This window comes from Delphinus delphis, chromosome 10 (genome assembly GCF_949987515.2).
Source record: "Delphinus delphis chromosome 10, mDelDel1.2, whole genome shotgun sequence".
Classification (NCBI taxonomy): Eukaryota; Metazoa; Chordata; class Mammalia; order Artiodactyla; family Delphinidae; genus Delphinus; species Delphinus delphis.
The window spans coordinates 56,143,593-56,168,165 of record NC_082692.2 but is presented as its reverse complement, the minus strand read 5'-3'; the positions used below and the strand labels follow the sequence as shown (position 1 = coordinate 56,168,165).

Genomic DNA, 24,573 nt, shown 5'->3' with positions numbered 1-24,573 from the left:
TGTCCTTGGAACATGCGAGGATGCTAGATAATTGCGATAGTGTTTTGTGACTTCAATTGATCTGCTCAGGTGATGCTTGAATCATTAACTAAAAAATGTCCTGATGCAAATTTTCTCTCAGGTCATCATCAAGCTGAAGAACAGGGGAAACACCAGCTATATCAAAAAGAGCCTTTTCTAAACACAGTGACTTGCTCCCAAGCACAGGCGGGCACTGCCAGGGGGGTGGGGCGGGAGTAAGAAAGCATGGGGGGAGGGGGAGGTTTGAGAAGGGCATTCATGCCATTGCTCTTTCTGGAAGTGGACGTGAAAGTTCCCGTCCTGGGCTGTGAACGGGCAGCCAGGAATAGTTAATCTAAGGTATCCACCCCATAACACACCCTTGCAAATCTTACGGAGTGGTGCCTCTTCTTGGTACGCTGGTTGGCTGTCTGTGCACTTGAGTTCTCAGGCTCCAAGTCTGCACACTGCCCACCTCCCTCCCCTCGCCCCTCCCGAGCTCAGGGCAGAACTCTAGGGGCTGCTGCAGGAGGGGCAAAGGAGACTGGACACCAGCTCTAACTACAGGAGTTGCTCTGCTTATATGATCTTCCTAAGGTTTGGTGGAAAAAAGTATACTACTGTTTACTAAAAGGCTTAGGCCGACAGCATAGAGACATAACTGTTAGAAAACAAATTTCTCCTCTCCACTTTCAGCAATTTTATGGCTCAGCTGCACTGTCAACCCCGAGCTGGAAGCACCAGGGACTTAGTGATCCCAGCGAGCATGTGGGGAACGGGAGGGGTCTGGTCCTCACTGGGGCCAAAGCATTGGAGTGTTCACCTTCAGAGTCACCACCAAACTTCACCGTTTCCAAGCCTGTCCCTCTGCATTTTTCCTTACCCTTCAACACCTGACTTTTACTGGACAGAACATGAGGCTTCCGATAAGAGGTACAGAGGGCCCCAAACCCCAGCTCCCAGTTGGGAGACAAATGTTACTAAGTGAAACGTTTAAGATCAAATCCAGATAAAAATGTTATTTCTAATAGGTGTACAAAAGATGGGTTACTCAATAAATGATGCTGAGACAACTGACTTGCCACCTGGAAAAGCAAATAAAGCTGGATTGCAACTTCACGCCCTACACCAACATAATCCAGATGGATCAAAGATTTAAGTGTAATGATGAAACCATTAAAATACTAGGAGACAAGTGGGTCATAGTCATAGAGTGGGGAGAGCTTTCTAAGCATGACATAAAGTTCAGGAGCCATAAAAGATAAGATGAACACATTTCCCTATATAAAATTACACTCCTTTGTGGCCAAATGATTATAAACAAGACCAAAAAATATATCATAAATTTGGGGGAGAGTGCTAATTTCCTTGAAATTTAAAAAGATAATAGTATAAAATCTAGAAGAAATGAATAGGTAAGAAGAAATACATATGGACAATAAACTTGTGAAAAGATGTTCATACTCATTCATGAAGAAATGCAAATCAAAGCAATAAATCTTTACTTTCAGATTAGCAGAGATCAAAGTATTTGCTAATTACCATTTTTGAAAAGGGAATGGGCTCTTGCTGGGAATGTACATTAGGTTTTCAGAGGGCAATTTGCCTTTAATCTACCAGAAATATAAAGTATACCCTTTGACCTAGCATTTCCACAACTAGGAACTGATCACCCAGATACTATCACTCAGGTTGACAAACACACAAGCACAAGAATATTTGTAATAGCACAAAAGTGGACACAACGTAAATGCCATCAACTACATGTAAAACAATGAGGCAGCTCGCTATGTACTAATATCTGGAAGGATGTTCAAGGTACCCTGATAAAAGCAAAAAGCGACTCGCAACACTCTCATTTGTTTAAATATGCCTGTGTTGATTTAGAAAATTTCTGCAAGGATATACAAAAAATGTTAGAAGGCTATTCTAGAGAGTGGGATCAAGTTGGGAGATTTTTTTTTTTCTATTTTAATCTTGCAGTAATTTTTTAAACCATGAGTTTGAATAATGAAAAAATATGAATAATAAAAAGTGAATAATGAAAAAATGAGCTTAGTAAAAAAAAAAAATCAAAAGATGGAGGCTGCACATATAAACAGCAGCATGAGAATAAAAAATGGAGGGCTCATGAGGTGAGCAGCAAGAGATGGGAACTCCAGCCGGATCTCCTCTGGGCACCCACAGGCTTAGGGGAACCTTTCGTCTTCTGGGCCTGGAAAAAACTTTCAGCGGATGTGGGGACTTGGTTTGGAGGCTCAGCACAAGCCTGGATTTCTGGTCCTGTGTGGTAGCCCTCCAACAAGCTCTCAGGGGCTCCTAGCACTAACCAGGTCCCCCGTGGTCCAGAGCCCCCTCAGGGGCTCCTAGCACTAACCAGGTCCCCCGTGGTCCAGAAAAAGCCCAGCTCTGTCAGAGGAGCTCCCTTTAAGGACTTTATTCTCTGGTAGATATGGCTAAGGGCTCCAGGAAACCTTCCAGGGCTGCTTCCACCACCATCTTCTCAAGTCATTCATCTAGGCAGGTACTAGGGCTACTGTTTATGTGAGCTGCAGTCTCGACAGGTAGGTGCAGATTTTGCAGGAAACCCCAAGGCTCGAATCCTGAGGCAGAGCTGTTCTCCAGATGGACTTGGGTTTAGTGCTGCACGCTAAGCAGGCAGTGGAGATCACACGGTACCCACTGGTGGAACTGCTGTTCTGGGAGTACTTATTCAAAGATGCAAGTTACTGGGCTTCCCTGGTGGCACAGTGGTTGAGAATCTGCCTGCCGATGCAGGGGACATGGGTTCGAGCCCTGGTCTGGGAAGATCCCACATGCCACGGAGCAACTAGGCCTGTGAGCCACAACTACTGAGCCTGCGCGTCTGGAGCCTGTGCTCCGCAACAAGAGAGGCTGCAACAGTGAGAGGCCCGCGCACCGCGATGCAGAGTGGCCCCTGCTTGCCGCAACTAGAGAAAGCCCTTGCACAGAAATGAAGACCCAACACAGACAAAAAATAAAATTAATTAATTAAAAAAAAAAAGCTTTAAAAAAAAAAGATGCAAGTTACTTTAGCTAGGCTTTGCTTTCTTGCAAGATATTTCAGATTCATAAGGCCTAACCCAGTGTCTCACATGTAGGAAGCAGTCTGTGGTTTACTGACCTAACACTAGGCTAAATTACACAAAGCATCTTTTTCCTCTTGACTATTTTATTCTGGGACTCTAGAAAGAGATTTGTGAAGAAAGCGTCATTTTTCTCTACTGTGGGTGCCCAGTAGAGCGTTTACTCTGACAAATGCTTTGATTCAGCACTTAACTTTACAGATAGCTGTGAATTAACTTTGAGGAAAAAAAACAGTGCTATTGGAGTCTCAGAGGTAGGGGGAGAGATGCCACCTGTTGAATGTAGACACCTTTGCAGGAAAAATATACGAAACTACTTTGTATAAAGATTAAAAAGAGGCCTCTGGTATCAATCCCCTTGGGTATCCTACTCAAACAGTGGATAAGAAGTCGTGCTGATTGATCCATGTTTTTGATCAAAGTCAGTTCCCAACAAAGTCCAACCCCCAGGCACGCTAGCAAAGTCAGAATCACTCCACAAACCCTTGCAACCTGTTAATCAATGGAGAGTTAATGTTGTGAAAATAAGTGAAATTAACAAAAATATTTTGGGCACTTTATAGGTGACATGCATCGCCAAATTTGAAGTCAAACTGTACTAATGAAATCCATCATTTCCTTCAATGTAAGATTGCTGTGTCTCTTGGATGTTCCCAGAAAACATGTGAAAAAGTCCAAGTAAAGATAGATGATTAGATTTGAATCAGACAATCTGAATCAGAGAATCTTTATGGATTAAAATATCAATTTCTGGGAATTCCCTGGCGGTCCAGTGGTCAGGACTCCGCTCTTTCACTATCGAGGGCCAGGGTTCAATCCCTAGTCAGGGAACTAAGATCCCACAAGCCACGTGCGGTGTGGCCGAAAAAAAAAAAATCAATTTCTGGACAACTTTTAAAAACCTAAATCCTTCTCTAAGGACACAGGACTGTTTGAGAGATCCTGTTTGATACAGACATCTCAACTGCAAGTTTCTTTTGGGAGTCGGTCATTGGTCTGCTTCTTGCTTACTGACTGGCCTCAGGCCACACGGCTCGGCTGGCAGAGAAGACGGAAGCAAAGGAGCGGTGGGGAGAGCAGCTGTCTGAGGGGTGGCCAGTCCAGGCCTGTGCTGGGGCAGACACTGGTGCAGCTAGTATCCCAAATTCCAGGACTGAAAACAGAAGTGGGTGGTCCAAGGGAGTGCTTGGCTGGGGCAGAGTTGCAGTACAACCAGCCTGTGGGATTTGGGGGGCAGAGGGCAGGATGGTGGTGATGGTAGGGTGATTCTGCAACTTCAGGGAATACGACAGGAGATTTTTCTGATCAGAGCCACGGCCAAGCTACTGACACTGCTGAACAGTCAGGGATGGTCTGCTCCCCTGGGATGGGGGTGTGGTGAACCTAGTCCCACTGAGACAGAACCTGTTGCAAAGAACCCTATTGGGGCAAAAGTATGTTCTTGCAGTCTATGGAGTTGGGGAGTGCCGCCTCGGCTTACTAAGAGACGTGGAGGCCCTTTGCAGAGAGAAAGGTGAGAATGTGGTTAATAGATGCTGGTTGCCTTGCTGTTCCTAAGAAAGGAAACTCGTACAGAACTTCCTGTTCTCGGTTTAAAATGTAGCTTCACTTTTTTTTTTTTTTTTCAACAGACCAGAGCTGTTAATACCACACGATAAAAATGCAATATAAGCAAAAACATTAAAAAATCTTTTATATTAGTAGGCCGAAAGCTACAAGATTCTATAACTGTTTAAGTAAAATTGGATAAATATACATACACTTGGTATGGGAATGATCTGCCTCTGGTCACCCTGAGGAGAGAGAAAAAAAAAAATCACTGTCAGGTTCAAAGAGAAGTAGATCATATTCTCCAAAGAAACTTCAAAGCACTCTTGAGTACAGCGGCCGTATGACTGCCTGTTCTCTGTACCTTGGTGGGATTTTTTTTTTTTGGCTGTACACGGGCCTCTCACTGTTGTGACCTCTCCCGTTGCGGAGCACAGGCTCCGGACGCGCAGGCTCAGTGGCCATGGCTCACGGGCCCAGCCGCTCGCGGCATGCGGGATCCTCCCGGACCGGGGCACGAACCCGTGTCCCCTGCATCGGCAGGCAGACTCTCAACCACTGAGCCACCAGGGAAGCCCCCTTGGTGGGATTTGATGAACAGGAGGAACTCAAAGATATTCCACAGTTAGGGCACTGGGCTCCACTCTGCCTCCCAGACAGACCAAAAGATGTGGTACATATATATAATGGAATATTACTCAGCCATAAAAAGAAACGAAATTGAGTTATTTGTAGTGAGGTGGATGGACCTAGAGTCTGTCATACAGAGTGAAGTAAGTCAGAAAGAGAAAAACAAATACCGTATGCTAACACATATATATGGAATCTAAAAAAAAAAAAGGTCATGAAGAACCTAGGGGCAAGACGGGAATAAAGATGCAGACCTAATAGAGAATGGACTTGAGGACACAGGGAGGGGGAAGGGTAAGCTGGGACAAAGTGAGAGAATGGCATGCACATATATACACTATCAAATGTAAAATAGCTAGCTAGTGGGAAGCAGTTGTATAGCACAGGGAGATCAGCTCTGTGCTTTGTGACCACCTAGAGGGGTGGGATAGGGAGGGTGGGAGGGAGGGAGACGCAAGAGATATGGGGATATATGTATATGTATAGCTGATTCACTTTGTTATAAAGCAGAAACTGACACACCATTGTAAAGCAATTATACTCCAATAAAAATGTTAAAAAAAAAATGGCTCCAGACACAGCCAAATGTTCGCTGGGGGCAAAGTCACCTCCATTTGAGAACCAATGCGCTAGTGGGAGATGGCAAACAGCCCTAACACACAGGTGTACCTTCAGACCAGGTGAGCACATCCGTGAGGTGAGAGATAACACCGCCAAACGGTTATTTGGGAAGGGCTTGACAAAACACAGACCACAACCAAAGGTGCCACCCTAGACAAGTATGTGGGCTTGAAAATTACCTTAGAGGTTTACGTGTCTGTGTACATGGGATACGCATGTATGAGTGAGCGTCCAGCAATGGCTTTCACTCTGTCCTTGCACTGAGAAGTCCTCCAGGGTCTCTGCCATTGGGACCTTCTGAGTGCTGACTCCTTCTAGCCTCCAGACAGGGGCTGCAGACACTTTTATTTTGGGCAACTTGTCTCCAGTCCAGGCTGTAACTGTGACGGTCACAGTGGTAGCCACCCCAGGCCACTGCTCTGAAGCTTTTCTCCAGGACAGTAAATATGCAGGGTGGATGGAACCATCTGTTGCACTCTGTCCACAGCCTTCCCTCCTCCTCTGGCAGGCTGAGCTCCAAGAGGCTGGGAGAGCCCAGGAGGCAGCAGTAGAGACATGCTTGGAATCAATCGGCTTCCACACCTACTGAGCCTGGGCTTTACGTTCCAGGTGTCCTGACCAGGTGAGTGCAAAGGACATATACACACTAACAAACGTAGTAAGGTAGATAGCTAGTGGGAAGCAGCCGCATGGCACGGGGATATTGGCTCAGTGCTCTGTGACAGCCTGGAGGGGTGGGATAGGGAGGGTGGGAGGGAGGGAGACGCAAGAGGGAAGAGATATGGGAACATATGTATGTGTATAACTGATTCACTTTGTTATAAAGCAGAAACTAACACACCATTGTAAAGTAATTATACCCCAATAAAGATGTTAAAAAAAAAAAAAAAAAAGGGCAGAGTCGCCCCACTTTGACACAGGCTCTTTCTACAAGGTCTGGTCTCACATGCTGAAGGGTCGCGGATTATGCAAACGATGCACTCCTCAGAGTTAACTTAATTCTTTAAAAAGCCACTCTGACAAGTGTTAACCAAAGGACGTTTCCATGAGTGAACACTAGGTCCAGCTAAGCCCAGCTCTGTCAGAGGAGCCCCCTTTAAGGACTTTATTCTCTGGTAGATATGGCTAAGGGCTCCAGGAAACCTCCCAGGGCTGCACCACCATCTTCTCAAGTCATTCATCTAGGCAGGTACTAGGTAAAAATAACTTTTACTATGACAGCAGTGATTCTTCACTTTTTAAATCCTTTACAGGCCTAGGGTACAAACTATGTTCCCTTCACTAATGGGGATTCTCCTCAGCAATGATTTTCAAATTGGGAAAATTGAGAGTTTGAGGGGAGATATCAGAATTTGGGGCTGTGATAGGGTTTACAGTGAAATCTCATCATACAAATTCCACTTATGTTTTTCTACACCAATGTACAGTACAGCTTAATATCTCTTAAGTCTAGGTATCTTTCATTATATTAGTATTTTTCCAAAAATTTCTCAGCTGTTCTTTTTTTAAAATTTTATTTATTTATTTTTGGCTGTGTTGGGTCTTCGTGGCTGGGCACAGGCTTTCTCTAGTTGCGGCGAGTAGGGGTTATTCTTCATTGCGGTGCGCGGGCTTCACATTGCGGTGACTTCTCTTGTTGCAGAGCACGGGCTCTAGGTGCGCGGACTTCAGTAGTTGTGGCGCGTGGGCTCAGTAGCTGTGGTTCGTGGGGTCTAGAGTGCAGGCTCAGTAGTTGTGGTGCACGGGGTCAGTTGCTCTACAGAGTGTGGGATCTTCCCGGACCAGGGATCGAACCCGTGTCCACTGCACTGGCAGGTGGATTCTTAACCACTGCGCCACCAGGGAAGCCCTCTCAGCTGTTCTTAGACATTTTTTTTCTTCTGTATAAATTTTTTTTTTTCTTCTGTATAAATTTTAAGTCTTCCTATTCAGAAACACAACACACTTCTCAAGAAATAAGAGCCACCACATCAAAACGTTTTAGTGATTCTCATTTTTTGGTAGTATTTTGGGATTTCACTGTAAATAATCATGCCATCTGCAAATAAAACTGGTTTTCTATCTTTTCCATATTTATATCAGTTGTTTCATTTTCTTATCTTATTACATTAGCCAGAACTTCCAATGATTTTCCTATGTTGTTTGCTGTTTATTTTTAGAAGACAGCTTTATATCATGCTTAAATGATATTCTTCTATGTATTTGGCTGTACTGTTGATTGGTATGTAAAGGTTTATGGCTACTGTACACTGCATGTATTAGTTCTTTTACCATAAAATGTCCCTCTTTCTCTTGTTTAATGTTTTTGGCCTTGAATTCTGTTTTGTCTGATACTAATATCGCCACTTTTGCTTTCTATGATCTGCTTTGTACATTTTGCCCATCTCTTTATTTTCTACCTTTTTTGGATATCACTGTATGTTAGATGCTGGCTCAAAAGCTATTAGCTGCATACTGTAACAGTCATTAGCACTGTTTACCAAATAATTCCAGTTTTCTTTCTGGGCACATGGTAGGATTACACTTCCACAGTCCTTGAAGTTAGGTGTAATCATGTGAATTGCTTTGGCCAATAAAATGTAAGCTGAAATAAGTCTTGTTACCTCTGAGTGCAAATTTTAAGAGCCAATGTGATTTACCACATTCCTCTTCTGCTGATGTGACAATCATGGAAGCAAAGAGATGGGCCCTCCTTAGTCTGGTCCATGAATGAGGATAAGATAGAGTTACCTAATAGAATAACAGTAGCTATTAGTCACATGTAGCTGTTGAGCACATGAAATGTGGCTAGTCCAAATTTAAGATGTGCTGTAAGTATAAAATACACATCAGATTTTGAAGAATTAGTAAGATAAAAGAATGTAAATTTTATCTCATTGATAATTTTTTCTATCGATTACATGCTGAAATAACATTTTGGACATATTGGGTTAAATAAAAATCTCTTATTAAAATCAATTTCAGGAATTCCCTGGCAGTCCAGTGGTTAGGACTCTGTGCTTTCACTGCCGAGGGCCTGGGTTTGATCCCTGGTTGGGAAACTGGGATCTCACAAGCCGTATGGTATGGCCAAACAAATAAAAAATAAAATTAAAAATATCAATCTCAAGTTTTAAAAAAGATTCTAAAAAATGAGGCTGCTAGAAAAAGTTAAATTACACATGTGGCTCACACTATATTTCTTTTGGACATTGGCACAGAACAGATGGCCCAGCCAACCCATGATAAACATGTAGCATGAATGAAAAATTAACTTTCCTTATGTTAAGCCTCTGAAGATTTGGAGTTGTTACTGCAGCATAACTGAACTCACACTGACCCTAAATCTACTCAGTAGTGATTCCTCTTTTCTCCTCTGTGAAAAGAGGTCTGATTTCGTTGACAGCAGGAAACTGCAGGAATAAATCCTTCCCCTTTCAGGCCTCTCTTGCTGCTGGAGGGCAGCCAGGTGACAAAGTTCTGGCCCATAAGACATAAGCAGAAGGACTTTCCTGGGACTTTCTGTGAAAGCATTTCCATAAAACGGACAGACATGGCTAGTGCTACTCCTCCCTCTTGTATTCTCTTAAATGTGGATATGATATCCGAAGCCTGTGACTTTGAGAAGATAGTAAACAACAAGCATGAGGATGAAGGCAAACACTCCAAGAACGGTGGAGCAGAAAGATCAAAAGATAGAAGAACAGAAAGCGTTTGGGACCCTGATGGTATCACCATGCATCTAAACTAAATCCAGCAACTGCCAGCATCAAGCTTTATACGTGAGGAAAAGAATCTCCTATTTGGCTAAGTTATTATTTGTCAGTTTTCTTTTACTTGCTGCCAAAATCATTCCTATCTGATACAGGTGTATTCTTGGAGACAGCATCCACCTGAATTTGTCATGCCAATCTGATAGAGTCTTGGTCTTTTGTTAGGAGAATTTCGTTCATTAAACTTGGTTTTATGCCTACTCTTTGTTAGGTTCCTATTTATTGTTATTTATTTTCCCCTTTCCTTAATTTTTTTTTCTTTTTGGCTGCACCACATGGCATGCAGGATCCTAGTTCCCCGACCAGGGATTGAACCTGTGCCCCCTGCATTGGAAGTGAGGAGTCTTGACCATTGGACGGCCAGGGAAGTCCCCCCTTTCCTTAATTTTGATGGCTTGTTCACAATTCTTTTTATTTTCCCTTTCACTCTCTGTGAATTTTGAGGATCTATTTTCTAATTGTGCTACTCGTCACAGTTCTGTTCCTAATAATTGTATTTATTCCTACATTTTCTACAATTATATCATAACTGAATATCAGTCTCACCCAGATTGTTTTTTTGTCCCCTTTCTGAAGCATTCCATGTCTGAAAATGTACTTCTTTTGCCTTAGTAGATAAATGATTATCTTGGTTACATGTAGAATTTTGGGTTTGTAACTCTTCTCTCAGTAGCAAACATTTTTTCACAGTCTTCTGGCTTGCAGTGTTGCTGACGAGAAGTCTGGTGCTAGTATAATTCTCTTTTCTTTGAAAATATCTTGTTCCAGTAGCTTGTAAGATTTCCTTTATACTTAAATTTCAGAATTTCAATGGCATATATCTAGGCATACATGTGCTCCTTTTCTTGCTGCCACTAATCCTGCTGCAGATTTGGTAAATCCTCTCAATCTGCACATCCAAGGTTTTTTTTCAGCTCAAGAAAATTTTCTTCTATTACTTTTTCTCTTCCTGGAATTCCTATTATTTGCATGTTAGGTCTCCTAGATGTTTCTTCCCACCTCTCACAATTACTGACTCTGTGTTTTTGATCTGAATTGTTAAGATATTTTTTCCACTTGCTCCTCCGGAACATTAATGCAGTTCTCAGAAGTGATCATTCCCACTCTTTTTCTCAGTTCATTTACTGAATTTTTGTATTTAGAAAACAAGGGATTTTTTTTTAAGTTCTAAAATTTATTTGTATACTCAAAATTCATTTCGGAACTTCCCTGGTGGTCCAGTGGTTAAGACTCCTTGCTTCCAATGCAGGGGGCGCAGGTTCGATCTCTGGTCGGGGAACTAAGATCCCACATGCCGTGAGGCAGGGTCAAAAAAAAAATTCATTTCTTGAACTATCATTTTCTTCTACCTTTTCCATTAGTTTTACCTCAGTGGGAGTCTCACATTCTAGATTTTCAACTTGGAATCTCCTCAGCAGTGGTAAATGAGGGAACACTGCGAGGCCCAGCACTGTGAGGCAGAGCTGTTTTCATGGTCCAGCAGAGCCCAAGTTGACAAAGCACAAAGAGGTGAAAAAGTCCCTGTACTACTGGGCTCCTCCAGGGCACTAGACTGAAAGCAATTCAGCTCGTCAGTGCAGCCCCTCCAGGGACCACACACATTAAGTGGGCAATGCAGGCCCTTTCCAAGGGGATCCACAGGCTCCCGCTGGCTTGTTGACCTCACAGGACTTCACATTTCAAGTCTTCATCCCAGGACTGCAAGAGAGGCAAGCATTTTCCTCTGATGTGGTTCCCTGCTTCTTACTGAGTGTCAGAGAGAATGAATTCTGTGCCCTCTCTTTCCCCTGGAGATGTCAGGAAAAGTGGAGGCCTTGATGTACTTCCCAGGCTCCACCAGCAGGCTCACCTGGGTTTATCCAGAGAGGGAATTTAAATGGTCAGAACCACATGCTCAAGCTGTAGTCTTCCCAGAATCCTCTGCCTTATGTTCGTATGCACTTTTAAAATAATCTATTTTCTAATCTAATCTATTTTCTAATTAAGCTTTTCTGTGAAAATTGGGAAAAGAAGAAGAAATAAGGCACAGAGGAGAAGAGAAAATCTTACACAGATTCCACAAGTCTGAAATAATCTCTTCATATTTTGGCATATGTCATTCTGGTCTTGTAAATGCCTGTGTGTGTGTGTATGTGTGCTTATGACCATATACATACTTATAAATATACTTGCCTACTATATTTTAACCTTTTTTCCCCTAAGTGATATATTGTGAACATCTTCCTATATCAGTAATATTTATGAGACATCATTTTTTTTTTTTTTTTTTTTTTTTTGCGGTACGCGGGCCTCTCACTGTTGTGGCCTCTCCCGTTGTGGAGCACAGGCTCCGGATGCGCAGGCTCAGCGGCCATGACTCACGGGCCCAGCCGCTCCGCGGCATGTGGGATCCTCCGGGACCGGGGCACGAACCCGTGTCCCCTGCATTGGCAGGCAGACTCTCAACCACTGCGCCACCAGGGAAGCCCTATGAGACATCATTTTTAATAGCTGCATACTACTTGATTGTATGGTTACCGTATAGGTCTTTTATTGTTTATTGTCGATCATCGGCTCACTTATAATTCTGCAACATTATAATCTATGCTGGATAGTATCTTATGGTTAAATCTTTGCACATCCATACTCATGTCAATAAGGAGGAACTGCTTGGGTGGACAGATAGGTATATTTTTAAGGGTTTTTTTGTTTTGTTTTGTTTTGTTTTGTTTTGTTTTGCGGTACGCGGGCTTCTCACCGCTGTGGCCTCTCCTGCTGCAGAGCACAGGCTCCGGACGCGCAGGCTCAGCGGCCATGGCTCACGGGCCCAGCCGCTCCGCGGCATGTGGGATCTTCCCGGACCGGGGCACGCACCCGCGTCCCCTGCACCGTTAGGCGGACTCTCAACCGCTGCGCCACCAGGGAAGCCCTATTTTTAAGGTTTTGAGATCATACTGCCAAATTTCTCTCCGGAAAGGTGTAACCAATTCACACTCCTACCAATAACCAATTTACATCCTCTACTCTCTCTCTCACTACCCCCATGCCAAACCCAAATATTATTTTAAAAAATATCTTTTGATAATTTGATAGATGGAAAAGGACATCTCATTGTTTTAGCTTTCACTTCCTTGATTACTAACAATACTGAACATTTTTTCATGTTTACTGACCAATTATGTTTCTTATTTATTTATTTTTTTTGCTGTATGCGGGCCTCTCACTGCTGTGGCCTCTCCCTTTGCGGAGCACAGGCTCCGGACGCGCAGGCTCAGCGGCCATGACTCATGGGCCCAGCCGCTCCGCGGCATGTGGGATCCTCCCGAACCGGGGCACGAACCCGTGTCCCCTGCATCGGCAGGCGGACTCTCAACCACTGCGCCACCAGGGAAGCCCTGTGTTTCTTATTTTATGAAACGTCAGTTCATGTCTTTTGCTTACATTATTTGGGATATAAAGTTTTATGACTCTTGTGTCCTTGATAATGAATAATCTCCTTTGTCTCTTTCAGTGATTTTTACCTGAAATTCTTTCAGCTGAGATTACTATTATAATCCCTGCTTTCTTTTTTTTTTTTTTTTTTTTTTTTTTTTTTTTTTTTTGCGGTACGCGGGCCTCTCACTGTTGTGGCCTCTCCCGTTGCGGAGCACAGGCTCTGGACGCGCAGGCTCAGCGGCCATGGCTCACGGGCCCAGCCGCTCCGCGTCATGTGGGATCTTCCTGGACCGGGGCACGAACCCGTGTCCCCTGCATCGGCAGGCGGACTCTCAACCACTGCGCCACCACGGAAGCCCTTTCTTTTTGTTTATACTTGTGTGATGTCTTTTTGCTCATTCTCCTACTTTTAACTGTTCTGAGTCATTTTGTTTTGAATATGATCTCTGTTAGACAGCATATGAGTAGAATTTGTTCTTTTTTAACCTATTGTGATGATCTGACTTAAAATTTTTTATTTGACACATATGAAAGAATATATAACAAATACGTTTATTATTAAATGAGGTAGTTAAATTCACTTATATTTATTATTGGCTTTTTTCCAAGTCTCTGTGTCTCCTCTGGTCTTTCCATTTCTTTGTCTACTCCTGGTTCTTTAACTCTCTTTCATACAACTCCCCATGACAGAATGTTACAAAAATATGAAGTGACTCTTATAACTCGCATCAAATATGTTCTTCAGTTGCTACATGGGAATGACTGACATATCCTGTAACAGAAAAGATGGCTTTTTTGGTAATTTCAAATCTTTAAGTAAATGGCTGCGCACATACTGTCACAGATTCTGACTAAGGATGCTCGTCAAGGACGGGACAGACGCGCGGTGGCGGAAGAACACCGGGGCTGCTGCGTCGGCACTGACCTTCTGAAGCCCGCCGTTCTCCTCCACCAGCGGCGGAAGAACACCAGGGCTGCTGCCCGGCGGAGCGTCCACATTGTAATCACGGAAGCAACAGAAGAAGGAGCTGAGGATGCTGCGGCTCCTCTGCTTCTTCAGGCTGACGTTGCACTGGGATGCTGGGAAGAGAAACAAAGCACAGCGTGGCCAACTGTAATACTACGGGAAAACTCGAACGTGCAGCCGCCCCAGAGCCCTGACGTGTGGAGACCAACTCAGGACCAGAAGACCAGGGGAGTCAGGAAGTTCCTCTAAAAGACTGTTACGTGACTCCTAGAGGGCCAGACGGTCGATGGAGTCCAGTCCTGCTGGCTGGACAGAATTCCCCTGATCTCGGCCCAGTGGGGGCTGCTTGCTCATTAGCTGACCCATCCCCGGGGCCATCTGCCTTCCTGAGACCAGCAGATAAAGTCTTCCAACCCTGCACAAGTGCTACTTCAAAACATAGATCCTTGCAGGCACAAATCAGACTTGTCCCTCGCTGAGAAGCATTTCTCTGTGAAGGGTACCAAGGAAGAGTCACATTGAAACTGGGTTCTTGGACACTCCCTGCTCACCATGGAAACAATTAACTTCATGGGTTAAGAAATAAGATGTGTGAAGGCACAAAGCAGCCCTCTTCTTAAACTCTGCCATTTGTCAAGAAGTTGATAGGAGCCTGGACCCACAGAGCTCAGGGGTGGAGGCTTCCATCACACTTAAAATAGAAACAGCAGGAGAGGTGGGACAGAACATCAGGGCTGGCCAGGGCAAAGCCTATCTTCACGAGACCCAGGGCAATACTGTGCCACTGACTCATTCCCTGGCCTGTCCTGGATTGAGGCTCCGGAGGGAGGGATGGATCCTTTCTGTTATGCAGGGCTCAAGACAAGTCGCCACAAGTCAGAAATAAAAGACAAAAGTTAGTACAGATGAGAAACACACCTCAGGGGAGGAGGCTGACAATTTGGAGGTGCAGGAGCATTTAGCCCTGGGAATGCAGTCCCACCACATACCACGTCTGGGTGGGTCAGCAGCAGTCCCACCACATACCACGTCTGGGTACAGGCTACGGGCACAGGGACCATGCTTGGGGTTGATGGGAAGATCGCCACTGTAGGAAATTATTAAGTTCGCATGATAACTGTTGGAGTCCGTCTCTCCCACAAAGCAATTCTGGCACGATTCCTCTTTGTACACTTGAGGGATTTGTATAGCACCTACCCACTCAAGAGATCACAAAACCTTTGCTGAAAGTCTGCAGGTACCCTTCTGCCAGCAGCAAAACCAAATGCATTCAGAAATTCTGAAAAAGGACTGAAAGGCTGTTTTGCCAGCAGCTTCACAGGCTGGATGGTCTTTAGCCTGGGTTTAGGCAAATGGCCCAGGAAGTGTGAATTTAAGATAATCGCTGGGAATTCCCTGGCGGTCCAGTGGTTAAGACTTGGCACACTTTCACTGCCGGGTCCTGGGTTCGATCCCTGGTCAGGGAACTAAGATGCCGCAAGCTGCCTAGCACAGGCAAAAACCAACCAACCAAACAAACAAAAACCTTCATTAATTAAAGATGATCTTTAGAACCATAAATCTCTGGAAAAGCTGGCTGTTTCTTCTTCCTTATGAATCCTTAGGTTCATGTCACAGGGCACCCGTCTTCTCATTTCAGGCCCCACTCGTCCGGCCAGACCAGACCAAGGGGACCACCAGGCACAGAGGCCTCCCACACAGCAGTGGTGGCAGCGACAGTGACCACTGTTTCCTGGGGCCAGCCCTCTGGGTTCTAGTACTTTACAATCCTCATCTCATGTCATCCTCACAGCTACCCAAGGAGATAGGTGTGATTGCTTCCATCTAACTGCTGAGAATATACAGCTAGTAATTGCACGTGCCCAGATTCAAACCCAAGTGGGCCAGTTTCCAGAGCGCATGCTTTCCCCATGCACCACACTGAAGACAATTCTGAAACAACTCAGGTCAGATTAAGAAGGAGGGAACGTGCCAAACGGAGAGAAAAGCACTGCCATAAACTCATATTTAATATAAATGATTGGTTAAGCTGTTTTGTTGTTACTTTGGGTGTTTTAGTTTTTTATGCCTCACTCAGATAATTTAGTCAGAGGAAGAAAAAACTGTCTCTTCCCCAGCTGAGAGCACATTTCTCTGCAAGTAAACAAGCTGTTTGTTCATGTCTTGGTGACACTGAGCCATCAAAACCCAGGCCGGGCAGTAAAAAGCTCTGCAAAAAACACACTTTCCCGGATCCTATTTTCATCCTTGGGTCACATAAATCTTCCCCATAACTAACTAACAAATTAACAAGCTAACTTATGTGCTAAAAAAAATCCTGACCATGGAGCCAGGGAGCTACTTATAATTCCACCATATGATTACTTGCCATGTGGCAGCCACAAAGAGGGCTGCAGGGTCACTATTTGCTCAGGTCACTTGGGAGGCCATCACCCCTGACAATGGCAGCTCACTCCATTCCCCCGTCTATGTAGGAAGAGGTGAAGCAGCTCATGGCTGTGGGAGGGTCCAGGCATCTTGCTGTTAAATAAGGTCACTACTAGGGCCCGTAGGAACCTCCAGGCAGCTGGGGGCTTTCGAATCTTCTAATCTACCCTTGGGTTGGGCTGGTGCTCTCAAAAGCAGGCTAGCTGGGGAAATGGCTGGATTTCCTCAGGACCAGCATGAGCCCACCCTGCCCACGGCACTCACTGTTCCTGAAAGGTCAAGGTGGGCTGTATGGGTCTCATGACCCTGCTGCCTTCCACCCCAGCTGCTGCCTCTCCACCAGCTACAATCCAGAAGGCCCTTGATTTACTCATAAACTTCTGGTAAAAGGGTTTCAGTTGATACACGAAATCAACATCTATGGGTTTTTTTTGTTTTTTTGCGGTACACGGGCCTCTCACTGCTGTGGCCTCTCCTGTTGCGGAGCACAGGCTCTGGACGCGCAGGCTCAGCGGCCATGGCTCACGGGCCCAGCCGCTCCGCGGCACGTGGGATCCTCCCGCACCGGGACACGAACCCGTGTCCCCTGCATCGGCAGGCGGACTCCCAGCCACTGCGCCACCAGGGAAGCCAAACATCTATGTTTTAATGGACAAATGTTTATAACATTAGATCAAAAAAGCAAGATAAATAATTGTATTATCTGACTTGATCGTAACGGTGCAAAAACAAATGAAAAGAGATTGTAGTAGAGAAAAGATCGGCAAAAATATATCGCGATGTTAACAGTAATTGTCACACTCTGGGTATTTACACCTCTTCCTTCTATATTTCCCCAATGTTTTATGGTCATTACATTTTACTCTAACAATGGGGAAAGAAAACAGTCTCGTTAAGCTTTCTTTCAGCAGCTCTGTAAAGCTCAGGAGAAACCATATCCTACGCCCAAACCCAAACCCTTACATCTATTCCTCCGCTTTCCACTCCATGCCTGTGAAGGGCAAAATGAGGCAAGAGCAGCGTCATAAGCCTTGCAGGAGGTAAATGTCACTGCTGTGGCGGCCCAGGCTCAGCCCCGGACCGTGACATTGCCGGGATGGAACATGCCCACCAACCCAAACCAGAGGGGCCCACGTGAACAGAGGGCACCGAGTCCATGATCTGCCCCAGCAGCGTGCTCCCACTGGCTTTCCCGGCTGGCAGCCCACCCAGCCTCTCACCACCTGGCCTCACTCGCCCCTTTGAATGTCCCTACTGATAACACAAGAGGCTCCCTGGTGGCCCAGGGAGCCAGAAGAAGGTCTTTATCAGAATTGTAACAGTAGGGTATGAAAATCAGTTTAATATGTACATCTTCCAGTTACACTGGTTTTAAGAATACTTTGGAGGAGTAAAGGAGAGAGTAGGAACTTTGAACATCAGTCTCGAACATTTCATAAAGATTTCCATGTTTTATCAGATTTAGGAGGAAAACATCATCAAAAATTATTCTGAAGTTTTCTGTTGCTTTCCCTGATCATCTTCCTGCTCCTATCCACGTCCACACCTGTGCACCTCATGTCCGGTTTCCTCCTCATGGTAGACGCCGCATCACGCTGACATCCTACCCCCCACTCCTCCTCTCCTTATACCCCACTTCTGAGAACATTCCTGTTCTTCAGGGGCTGGTTCAAAGCCCAACCCCTTGAAGGAAGCCTGTCCCAGTGGAAGGGATTTGGTCCTTGGCCACTGAACTCCCAAATAAACACATGTCTGTCTGGGCTACATCTTCAGCCCATTCCTCTCTCCCAACTTCCAGACCAGTTTATCCACCTGCCTGCCGGATGGACATCTCCTCCGGATGCCTCCTAGGAGTGCTTCACCCAGCAGGTCCCCTCGTCACCTGGGGCATCAATCTCCGAGTCTAAACATCTACCCTTCCCCCTCTCATTAAGTTGTTGGTTTTGATATCCTTGGTGGTTCTTAAATCTGTCCTCAACAATGCCCTGTCCCTTTCATATCCCAGCTGAGGCCCTCATCATTCTGTCCCCGGACAACTACAATAGCGGCAGAACTTGTTTCGCTGCTGCTGATTCTGTGTCCTATAATTAATCATTGACATGACCCACCGAGGTGTAGCCCAACAAGTGAGGAGACTGGTGGTTGTAATGTGGCCTCTGAAGTCAGCCTCCTAGGTGTTGGCTCGACCAGTAAATGTTACGGGACCTAAGTTATATGACTTCTTTGTGCTTCAGTTTCCTTATCTGTAAAATAGAAACAATAGGCTTGTTGTGAGAATTAAATGAGTTCGTATAAAGTACACAGAACAGGACCCAGCACAGGGTAAGCACTTCATAAATGTCAGCTCTTATTATTATCATTAGTTTCTGAAGAGCTTGTGCTTCGTAAAGGAGTAGGGGTTCTGCTGGTAAATCCCGGATCAAAGGCTGGATCCCGTGGGTCCACATTTGTTCCCTGCCGTCTGACAACTAGGAGGCATAACTTACTATAACAGACCTTGGTTACTTAAACTGTAATTCAGAAAGCAAAACTAGAAAAATCTCAGAAGTGATTCTACTCAACTGCTCTAAAACCTGGAGAGGCAGAGATGAGGAAAGAAAATGCAGGGAGGGGTGAAGCGTCCAGATGAATGCTGTTGGGCACTGTTTACCTGCTTCCCCTTAGAAAAAGAATACTGCTTTCAAGATGAGGGGAGGAAGCATCCACTCTCTCCTGCCCACTTGCTCAACCCTCCTCTGCTGAGCTCTGCCCCTGCCCCGTCTGCATCTGATCCAGGGGCTCCTCGCCCCATGCTGTGCACCAAAAGGGAGCACCCTCCCGGGGGAGGAGGACTGCATGAGCACCAGGCAAGGAGGCCAACAGACCCATCGTGGCTCTCCTGCAGGCTCCCCTACTGGGCCACTGTATGCTGTCATTGCCCCCCAGCTCTGAGAGCGCAGGCCCATCAGAGGGAACTCTTCTTCTTCCTCAGTCCTGCTAATGAAGACATGCCTGTGGCTGGTCCCAGCAGCTGCCCTTCTCTCCACACAGATGGCTGGCCCATGAAAATGGCATCCTACAGGGTAGGATGGGGAGATCCCCGGCAGGGGCAGATGGGGTAATCCTAAGACTTCCCCCATTTTTCTGAGCAGGCCTGCGTGGAGCAGAAACCCTGGGAAGGGTTGTGAAGAGCTGGAGACATTGGGCATGGGCCTCACCCATGTGTCTGGAGCCCTCTGACCATGTGGGGAGTGTGTGACGTTGAGGACAAAGACACGTGGCCCGGTTTTCCTCGATACACTCTGGGAGCTAATGCCTCTCTCTTTGTCCCTGTACTTGATGTCACTGCAGCCAGCAGATGAACAACCCGCTTCCCACTCATACACCCCCCCACCCCGCCACCGTTCTCCTTCAATGGCTGGGGACCTCCCATCCTCCAGCACAGCAGATGAGGGGCTTAGAGAGGGCCTATGAATGGGGCGGCTAACATGAGTGCAGAGATGGCTGCCTTCCTTGAGTCTTCAGTCCTAAAGGTGAGACAGGAAGCCTCCTCAATACCTCCCTGGTCTCTCTTGGCAGACTGCTGGTCCAGCAGCAAGGACCAGTATCTTCAAAGCACCAGCTGCCGATGGGGAGTGTAGTAGACGTGTGACATTTTTGCCTGCCAAGATCCATTTCCCATCCTCTGGTAAAAGTTCCACCACTCTCACCTCACCAACTCTCAGTCCATTACCAAAGCCTGGCCAATAAAAGCCATGTGATTGGCTTAGAGATGGGCGCATGACCCAAGCTGGGCCGAGGAAAGTCGGCCCCTGGATTCATGTTACGGCTATTGGAGGAAACGTTCTCTTTTTGCTGGTTTGCTAAGCTGGCAGGATGTAAGCCTGGAGCCACCAGCGGCCATCCTGGCCACCAAGCGAGCAGCACCTACCTGACTGATCACGTGAGCCCAAACTGAGATGTGAAGAGGGGCAGATCTCTGACTTGATTTCAGTAAACCAGATCTTTCTGGCGTTTTCAGTTATGTGAATCTCTTTTTCTTTGAAGCCAATACGAATTGGGTTTATGCTATCTGCAATGGAAAGGATTATCCCTGAAAATGTGAGCTCCTGGGCGAGGCAGTGCAGAGACGCTGATAAATCACACAGGCACCGTCCCTACCTCACGACGCGCACGCCTAGGAGGAGAGACACGAGAACAAGCAATTCTAATACAGTATGAGTCTCCTTATGATGGGGTAGCACAGGGCGCTGCTGGGGCCCAGAGAAGGGCACAAAGTCCATATTTGGCAGGGGGTGGGTAGGAGTGACTTCTTAGAAGAAAGTAGTCTGACAACTGGGCTGAAGTTGTATAAAACTGTTGGAGGTGGGAGGCTTCCCTGGTGGCGCAGTGGTTGAGAGTCCGCCTGCCGATGCAGGGGACACGAGTTCGTGCCCCAGTCCGGGAGGAGCCCGCATCCTGCGGAGCAGCTGGGCCCGTGAGCCATGGCCGCTGAGCCTTGTGCGTCTGGAGCCTGTGCTCCGCAACGGGAGGGGCCACAACAGTGAGAGGCCCGCGTACCGCAAAAAAAAAAAAAAATTGTTGGAGGGGTCAGGGAAGTAGGGAAACAGCAACGTGTAAAGGCCCTGAAGTGAGAGGGAGCATGAAATATTTGAAAAATCAAAGAGGCGAGGTGTTATGAGATGGGGATGATGACAGCAAGGGCCTTGTAAACCATGGTGATGAGTCTGGATTTAATTCTATGGACCTGGGGAATGACGTAATCAGATCTGTACCACACACGTCATGGTTTGACTTGTGTAACTGGAACTACTGAGTTTAAATTTTAGATTATGACTAATGTAAGCTATCTATATACATCACAGATTTCCAGGATGTTTAAAAATCACAGATGTGGCCTCTTTTATGTAACATGCCTAGAATGGAATTTCTTATTTGAAAACTGACTTTATTTATTTATTTTTAAAATTTATTTATTTTATTTTTGGCTGCACTGGGTGTTTGTTGCTGCACGTGGGCTTTTCTCTAGTTGAGGCGAGCGGGGGCTACTCTTTGTTGCAGTGCGCAGGCTTCTCATTGCAGTGGCTTCTCTTGTTGCGGAGCACGGGCTCTAGGCGCATGGGCTTCCGTACTTGTGGCACGCGGGTTCAGTAGTTGTGGTTCGCGGGCTCAGTAGTTGTGGCGCATGGGCTTAGTTGCTCCGCAGCATGTGGGATCTTCCCGGACCAGGGCTCGAACCCGTGTCCCCTGCATTGGCAGGCAGATTCTTAACCAGTGCGCCACCAGGGAAGCCATGAAAACTGACTTTAAATACAAGTTACATGGAAAGAAAACGGGCTTTAGAATTACATTTACATAGAATTACCCTGCCTTCTGTTCGCCAGTGTGAATTCATCTACCTAAGCCACACAGGTAACAGGGGAATCATAACACCTACCCCCACAGGGTTGTTGTGTGGATGCAGCAAAACCATGTATGTTTGTGTAAGAGAGAAAAATCTATCAGCAGCTTAAGATATAGCAACAAAAACTGATGATTGGTTTAGGCCCAGTGCAGTGTCTCACTGTGAACAGAAGTTAGTGACTGTATCCAGACAACAGTCCTCACAAAAACAGCCTGGCTTTAGGAGAAAACACGTAGGCAGACCCATTTTGGTTCTGGTTATGTGAATTCTAAACTTAGAACTTGAAGTAGCTCTTTCAAACTCTACCTCCTATCTAGTGAAGGTTTCTTTGTATAATAATAATAATGTTAGAAAGTAAACAAGTAAGAAGCAGCTCTACATGTGAAACTTAAACCCTAGGATTCAGGCCTTTTTGAAGAAATCTTACATGAAATATGCTTAGAAATAAAGTGTTGTAGTTAAAAACATGGAAAGTCTTGGAGAAAGACCACCAAGGCTGACGGTGGGGTTTGGCCCTTCACTGGGACAAGAGGACTGTGTTTATGCCAACAGACGGAAGGCACAACGGAACCCACAGTGGGTTGGTATGACAGGCCGAGAGGGGCATTTCTGATCATCCTCTTATACTTACTTCCTGACCTGACTGGTTCCCTTCTGTATCCAGAAATGGAAATGTTGACCCCAAAGCCAGCGTTTCCTAGTTAGTGTGATAGCTGCCCACTGCCCTTTGACAATTCTGACCTGGTTTTGATTCCAGGTGTGGAGAGGCTTAGGAACCGTCCTGAATCCCTGGTTGCAGGATCACAACCTCTGGGGTCTACACTGATTCAGAGCTTTGCACACTCTCCTATGTGAGCACCCCACCCACCCATCCGTCCTTATCTCTGATCTGAGCTCGAACTCCCGGCGACCCCCTCCCCCATCTCTACAGAACCAAGGAGTGCTTCAGGGTCAAGATGAAAGTAGCTGAAACATAGGTGGAAATGTTTGCTACCAACTATGACTCCACCCCCAACCATTCAAGTGAAGAAACTGCATCTTGGCAGCTATAGAGAACAAGGTTTACCTTTCATTTCCACAATGCCAAGCCAGCCTACATGCCGACACAGGGTCCAGACTACCAAAGACCCCGAGTAACAGAATTTCCAGGAGAAAACTGACTTAACACATGAAGTCTACTGCTAATGTGTCATAGCACCAAAACCTGCCATCAGAACCAGCTTCTTTCATGCCACGAGCAGAAGCGAGAAAGGTATTGCGTAGCAGATTTGTGTCATCCACGTATTTACAGCAGAACATTAAAAACATGTGGACACCAATGCTGTTATAGCTGCAAAACTGGACACCAAAGTTTCCCAAAGTAGGCTATTTCTCCGTACATGGGGATGTCAGAGCGCATTACAACCCTGAAGAGACCGTACAGCTGAATTCACAACCACTTTACCACAGAAAATGCTAAACACCTTTTTTTAAGGGAGGAGGGGGAGTTCCTCTGAGGGTCAGCTTTTAAATGAATGCACCATTTCTTCTCTTCCAGAACTGGGCTGCAATCTCTGGAATGCATCCCAGGGCCGAGGTTTGGAATGGGTGTCTAACAGGAAATTCTGGGCAGTCTATGCATACATTACATTCCTTTCCCACCCTGAAACAGTTGTCAACAAACACAACTTTCCCCTGTTTGAATAAAAGGGGGGGTTGGGGGGTGGGGAGAGGCCAGGGCACAGACCGCACAGAGTTCAAAAGCAGATGTAGCTGCTGAGAATCCAAACATCCTTTCCTCCTAGGAAAAGGACTTAGTCACTTTTCAAGATGTCCCATCAGTCCCTACTTTCTTCCCAAGTGATCGATTTGCTCAGGGAATTCCACCCGCCACTCTGTGAAAGAAATGTACCTTTGGAAGCTCTTATCCCTTGTGCAGCCTGTAACTGGCAGTGGTTCCTCCAGCAGTGAGACATCAAGGGGAGGGCCCGTAAGGGTTGATGGCTAAAAACTGGGCAGGAGAAATCCTAATCTCATCCTCTGAGATGGAAGGATGAGCTTCCCCATTCACAGTTGGTTCGTAACAGCCCACGTTAGTTGAGTGCCTTGTTTGTGTGAGGTCCCTGACATAAATCACTTGTGGCCTTCATGATGTGCAGTGCCATTTTCCAATGAGAAGACAAGACCAGGAGTACATATAACTGTGCAGTGAGGGTGCTGGGGTTCAAAGCCAGAGCAGCCTGGCTGCAGAGCTCCCAGCCTTCCTACCACCCTTCCCTGCCTCTCCCCAGCACTTGATGGGTTTGGGTTTTGTTTCCAGGGAGAAACTGAATATGAAGCCTTATGCCACCTGCCTTCACTCAAAATACCACACTTCTGAAAACTCCAAAATGAACCAGTGATACTCCCGGCAACCCTATTAGATGAAGCCAGACACAGTGGCTGTTTTGCCGTCCCCCGAATGTACCCAGGCCACCAAACTCTGTGACTCAGCTTCCCAGGAGAGCCCCTCGGCTGGGAATGCCTTTCCTGGCCTCAGCACTTCCCCAAACCCCTGTGCCCCACGTCACACAGCTCCGAAGTAGCAGGGCTGGAGATAAACCAGGTCTGTGTGGGTCTAGAATCTGAGCTCTTAACCATCACTATACAGAATCTGTTTTTCACACTGAGAGCCAAAATAAGTAACGGAACAAAGGATTTAAACAGATGACGCACTTATTTAGAGGAAGCAAAGGTTAAAATTTA

At 46.0% G+C, this 24,573-nt stretch overlaps 1 protein-coding gene across 1 annotated transcript in view; it reads right to left on the bottom strand.

The window, feature by feature from the left end:
* The window catches only part of CTDSPL (CTD small phosphatase like), a 126,235-nt gene that overhangs the window by 20,231 nt on the left and 81,431 nt on the right, over window positions 1–24,573 (bottom strand). Inside the window, 1 exon segment of the mRNA XM_069541143.1 lies at window positions 13,998–14,152. Coding sequence (XP_069397244.1) covers window positions 13,998–14,152 — 155 coding nt within the window.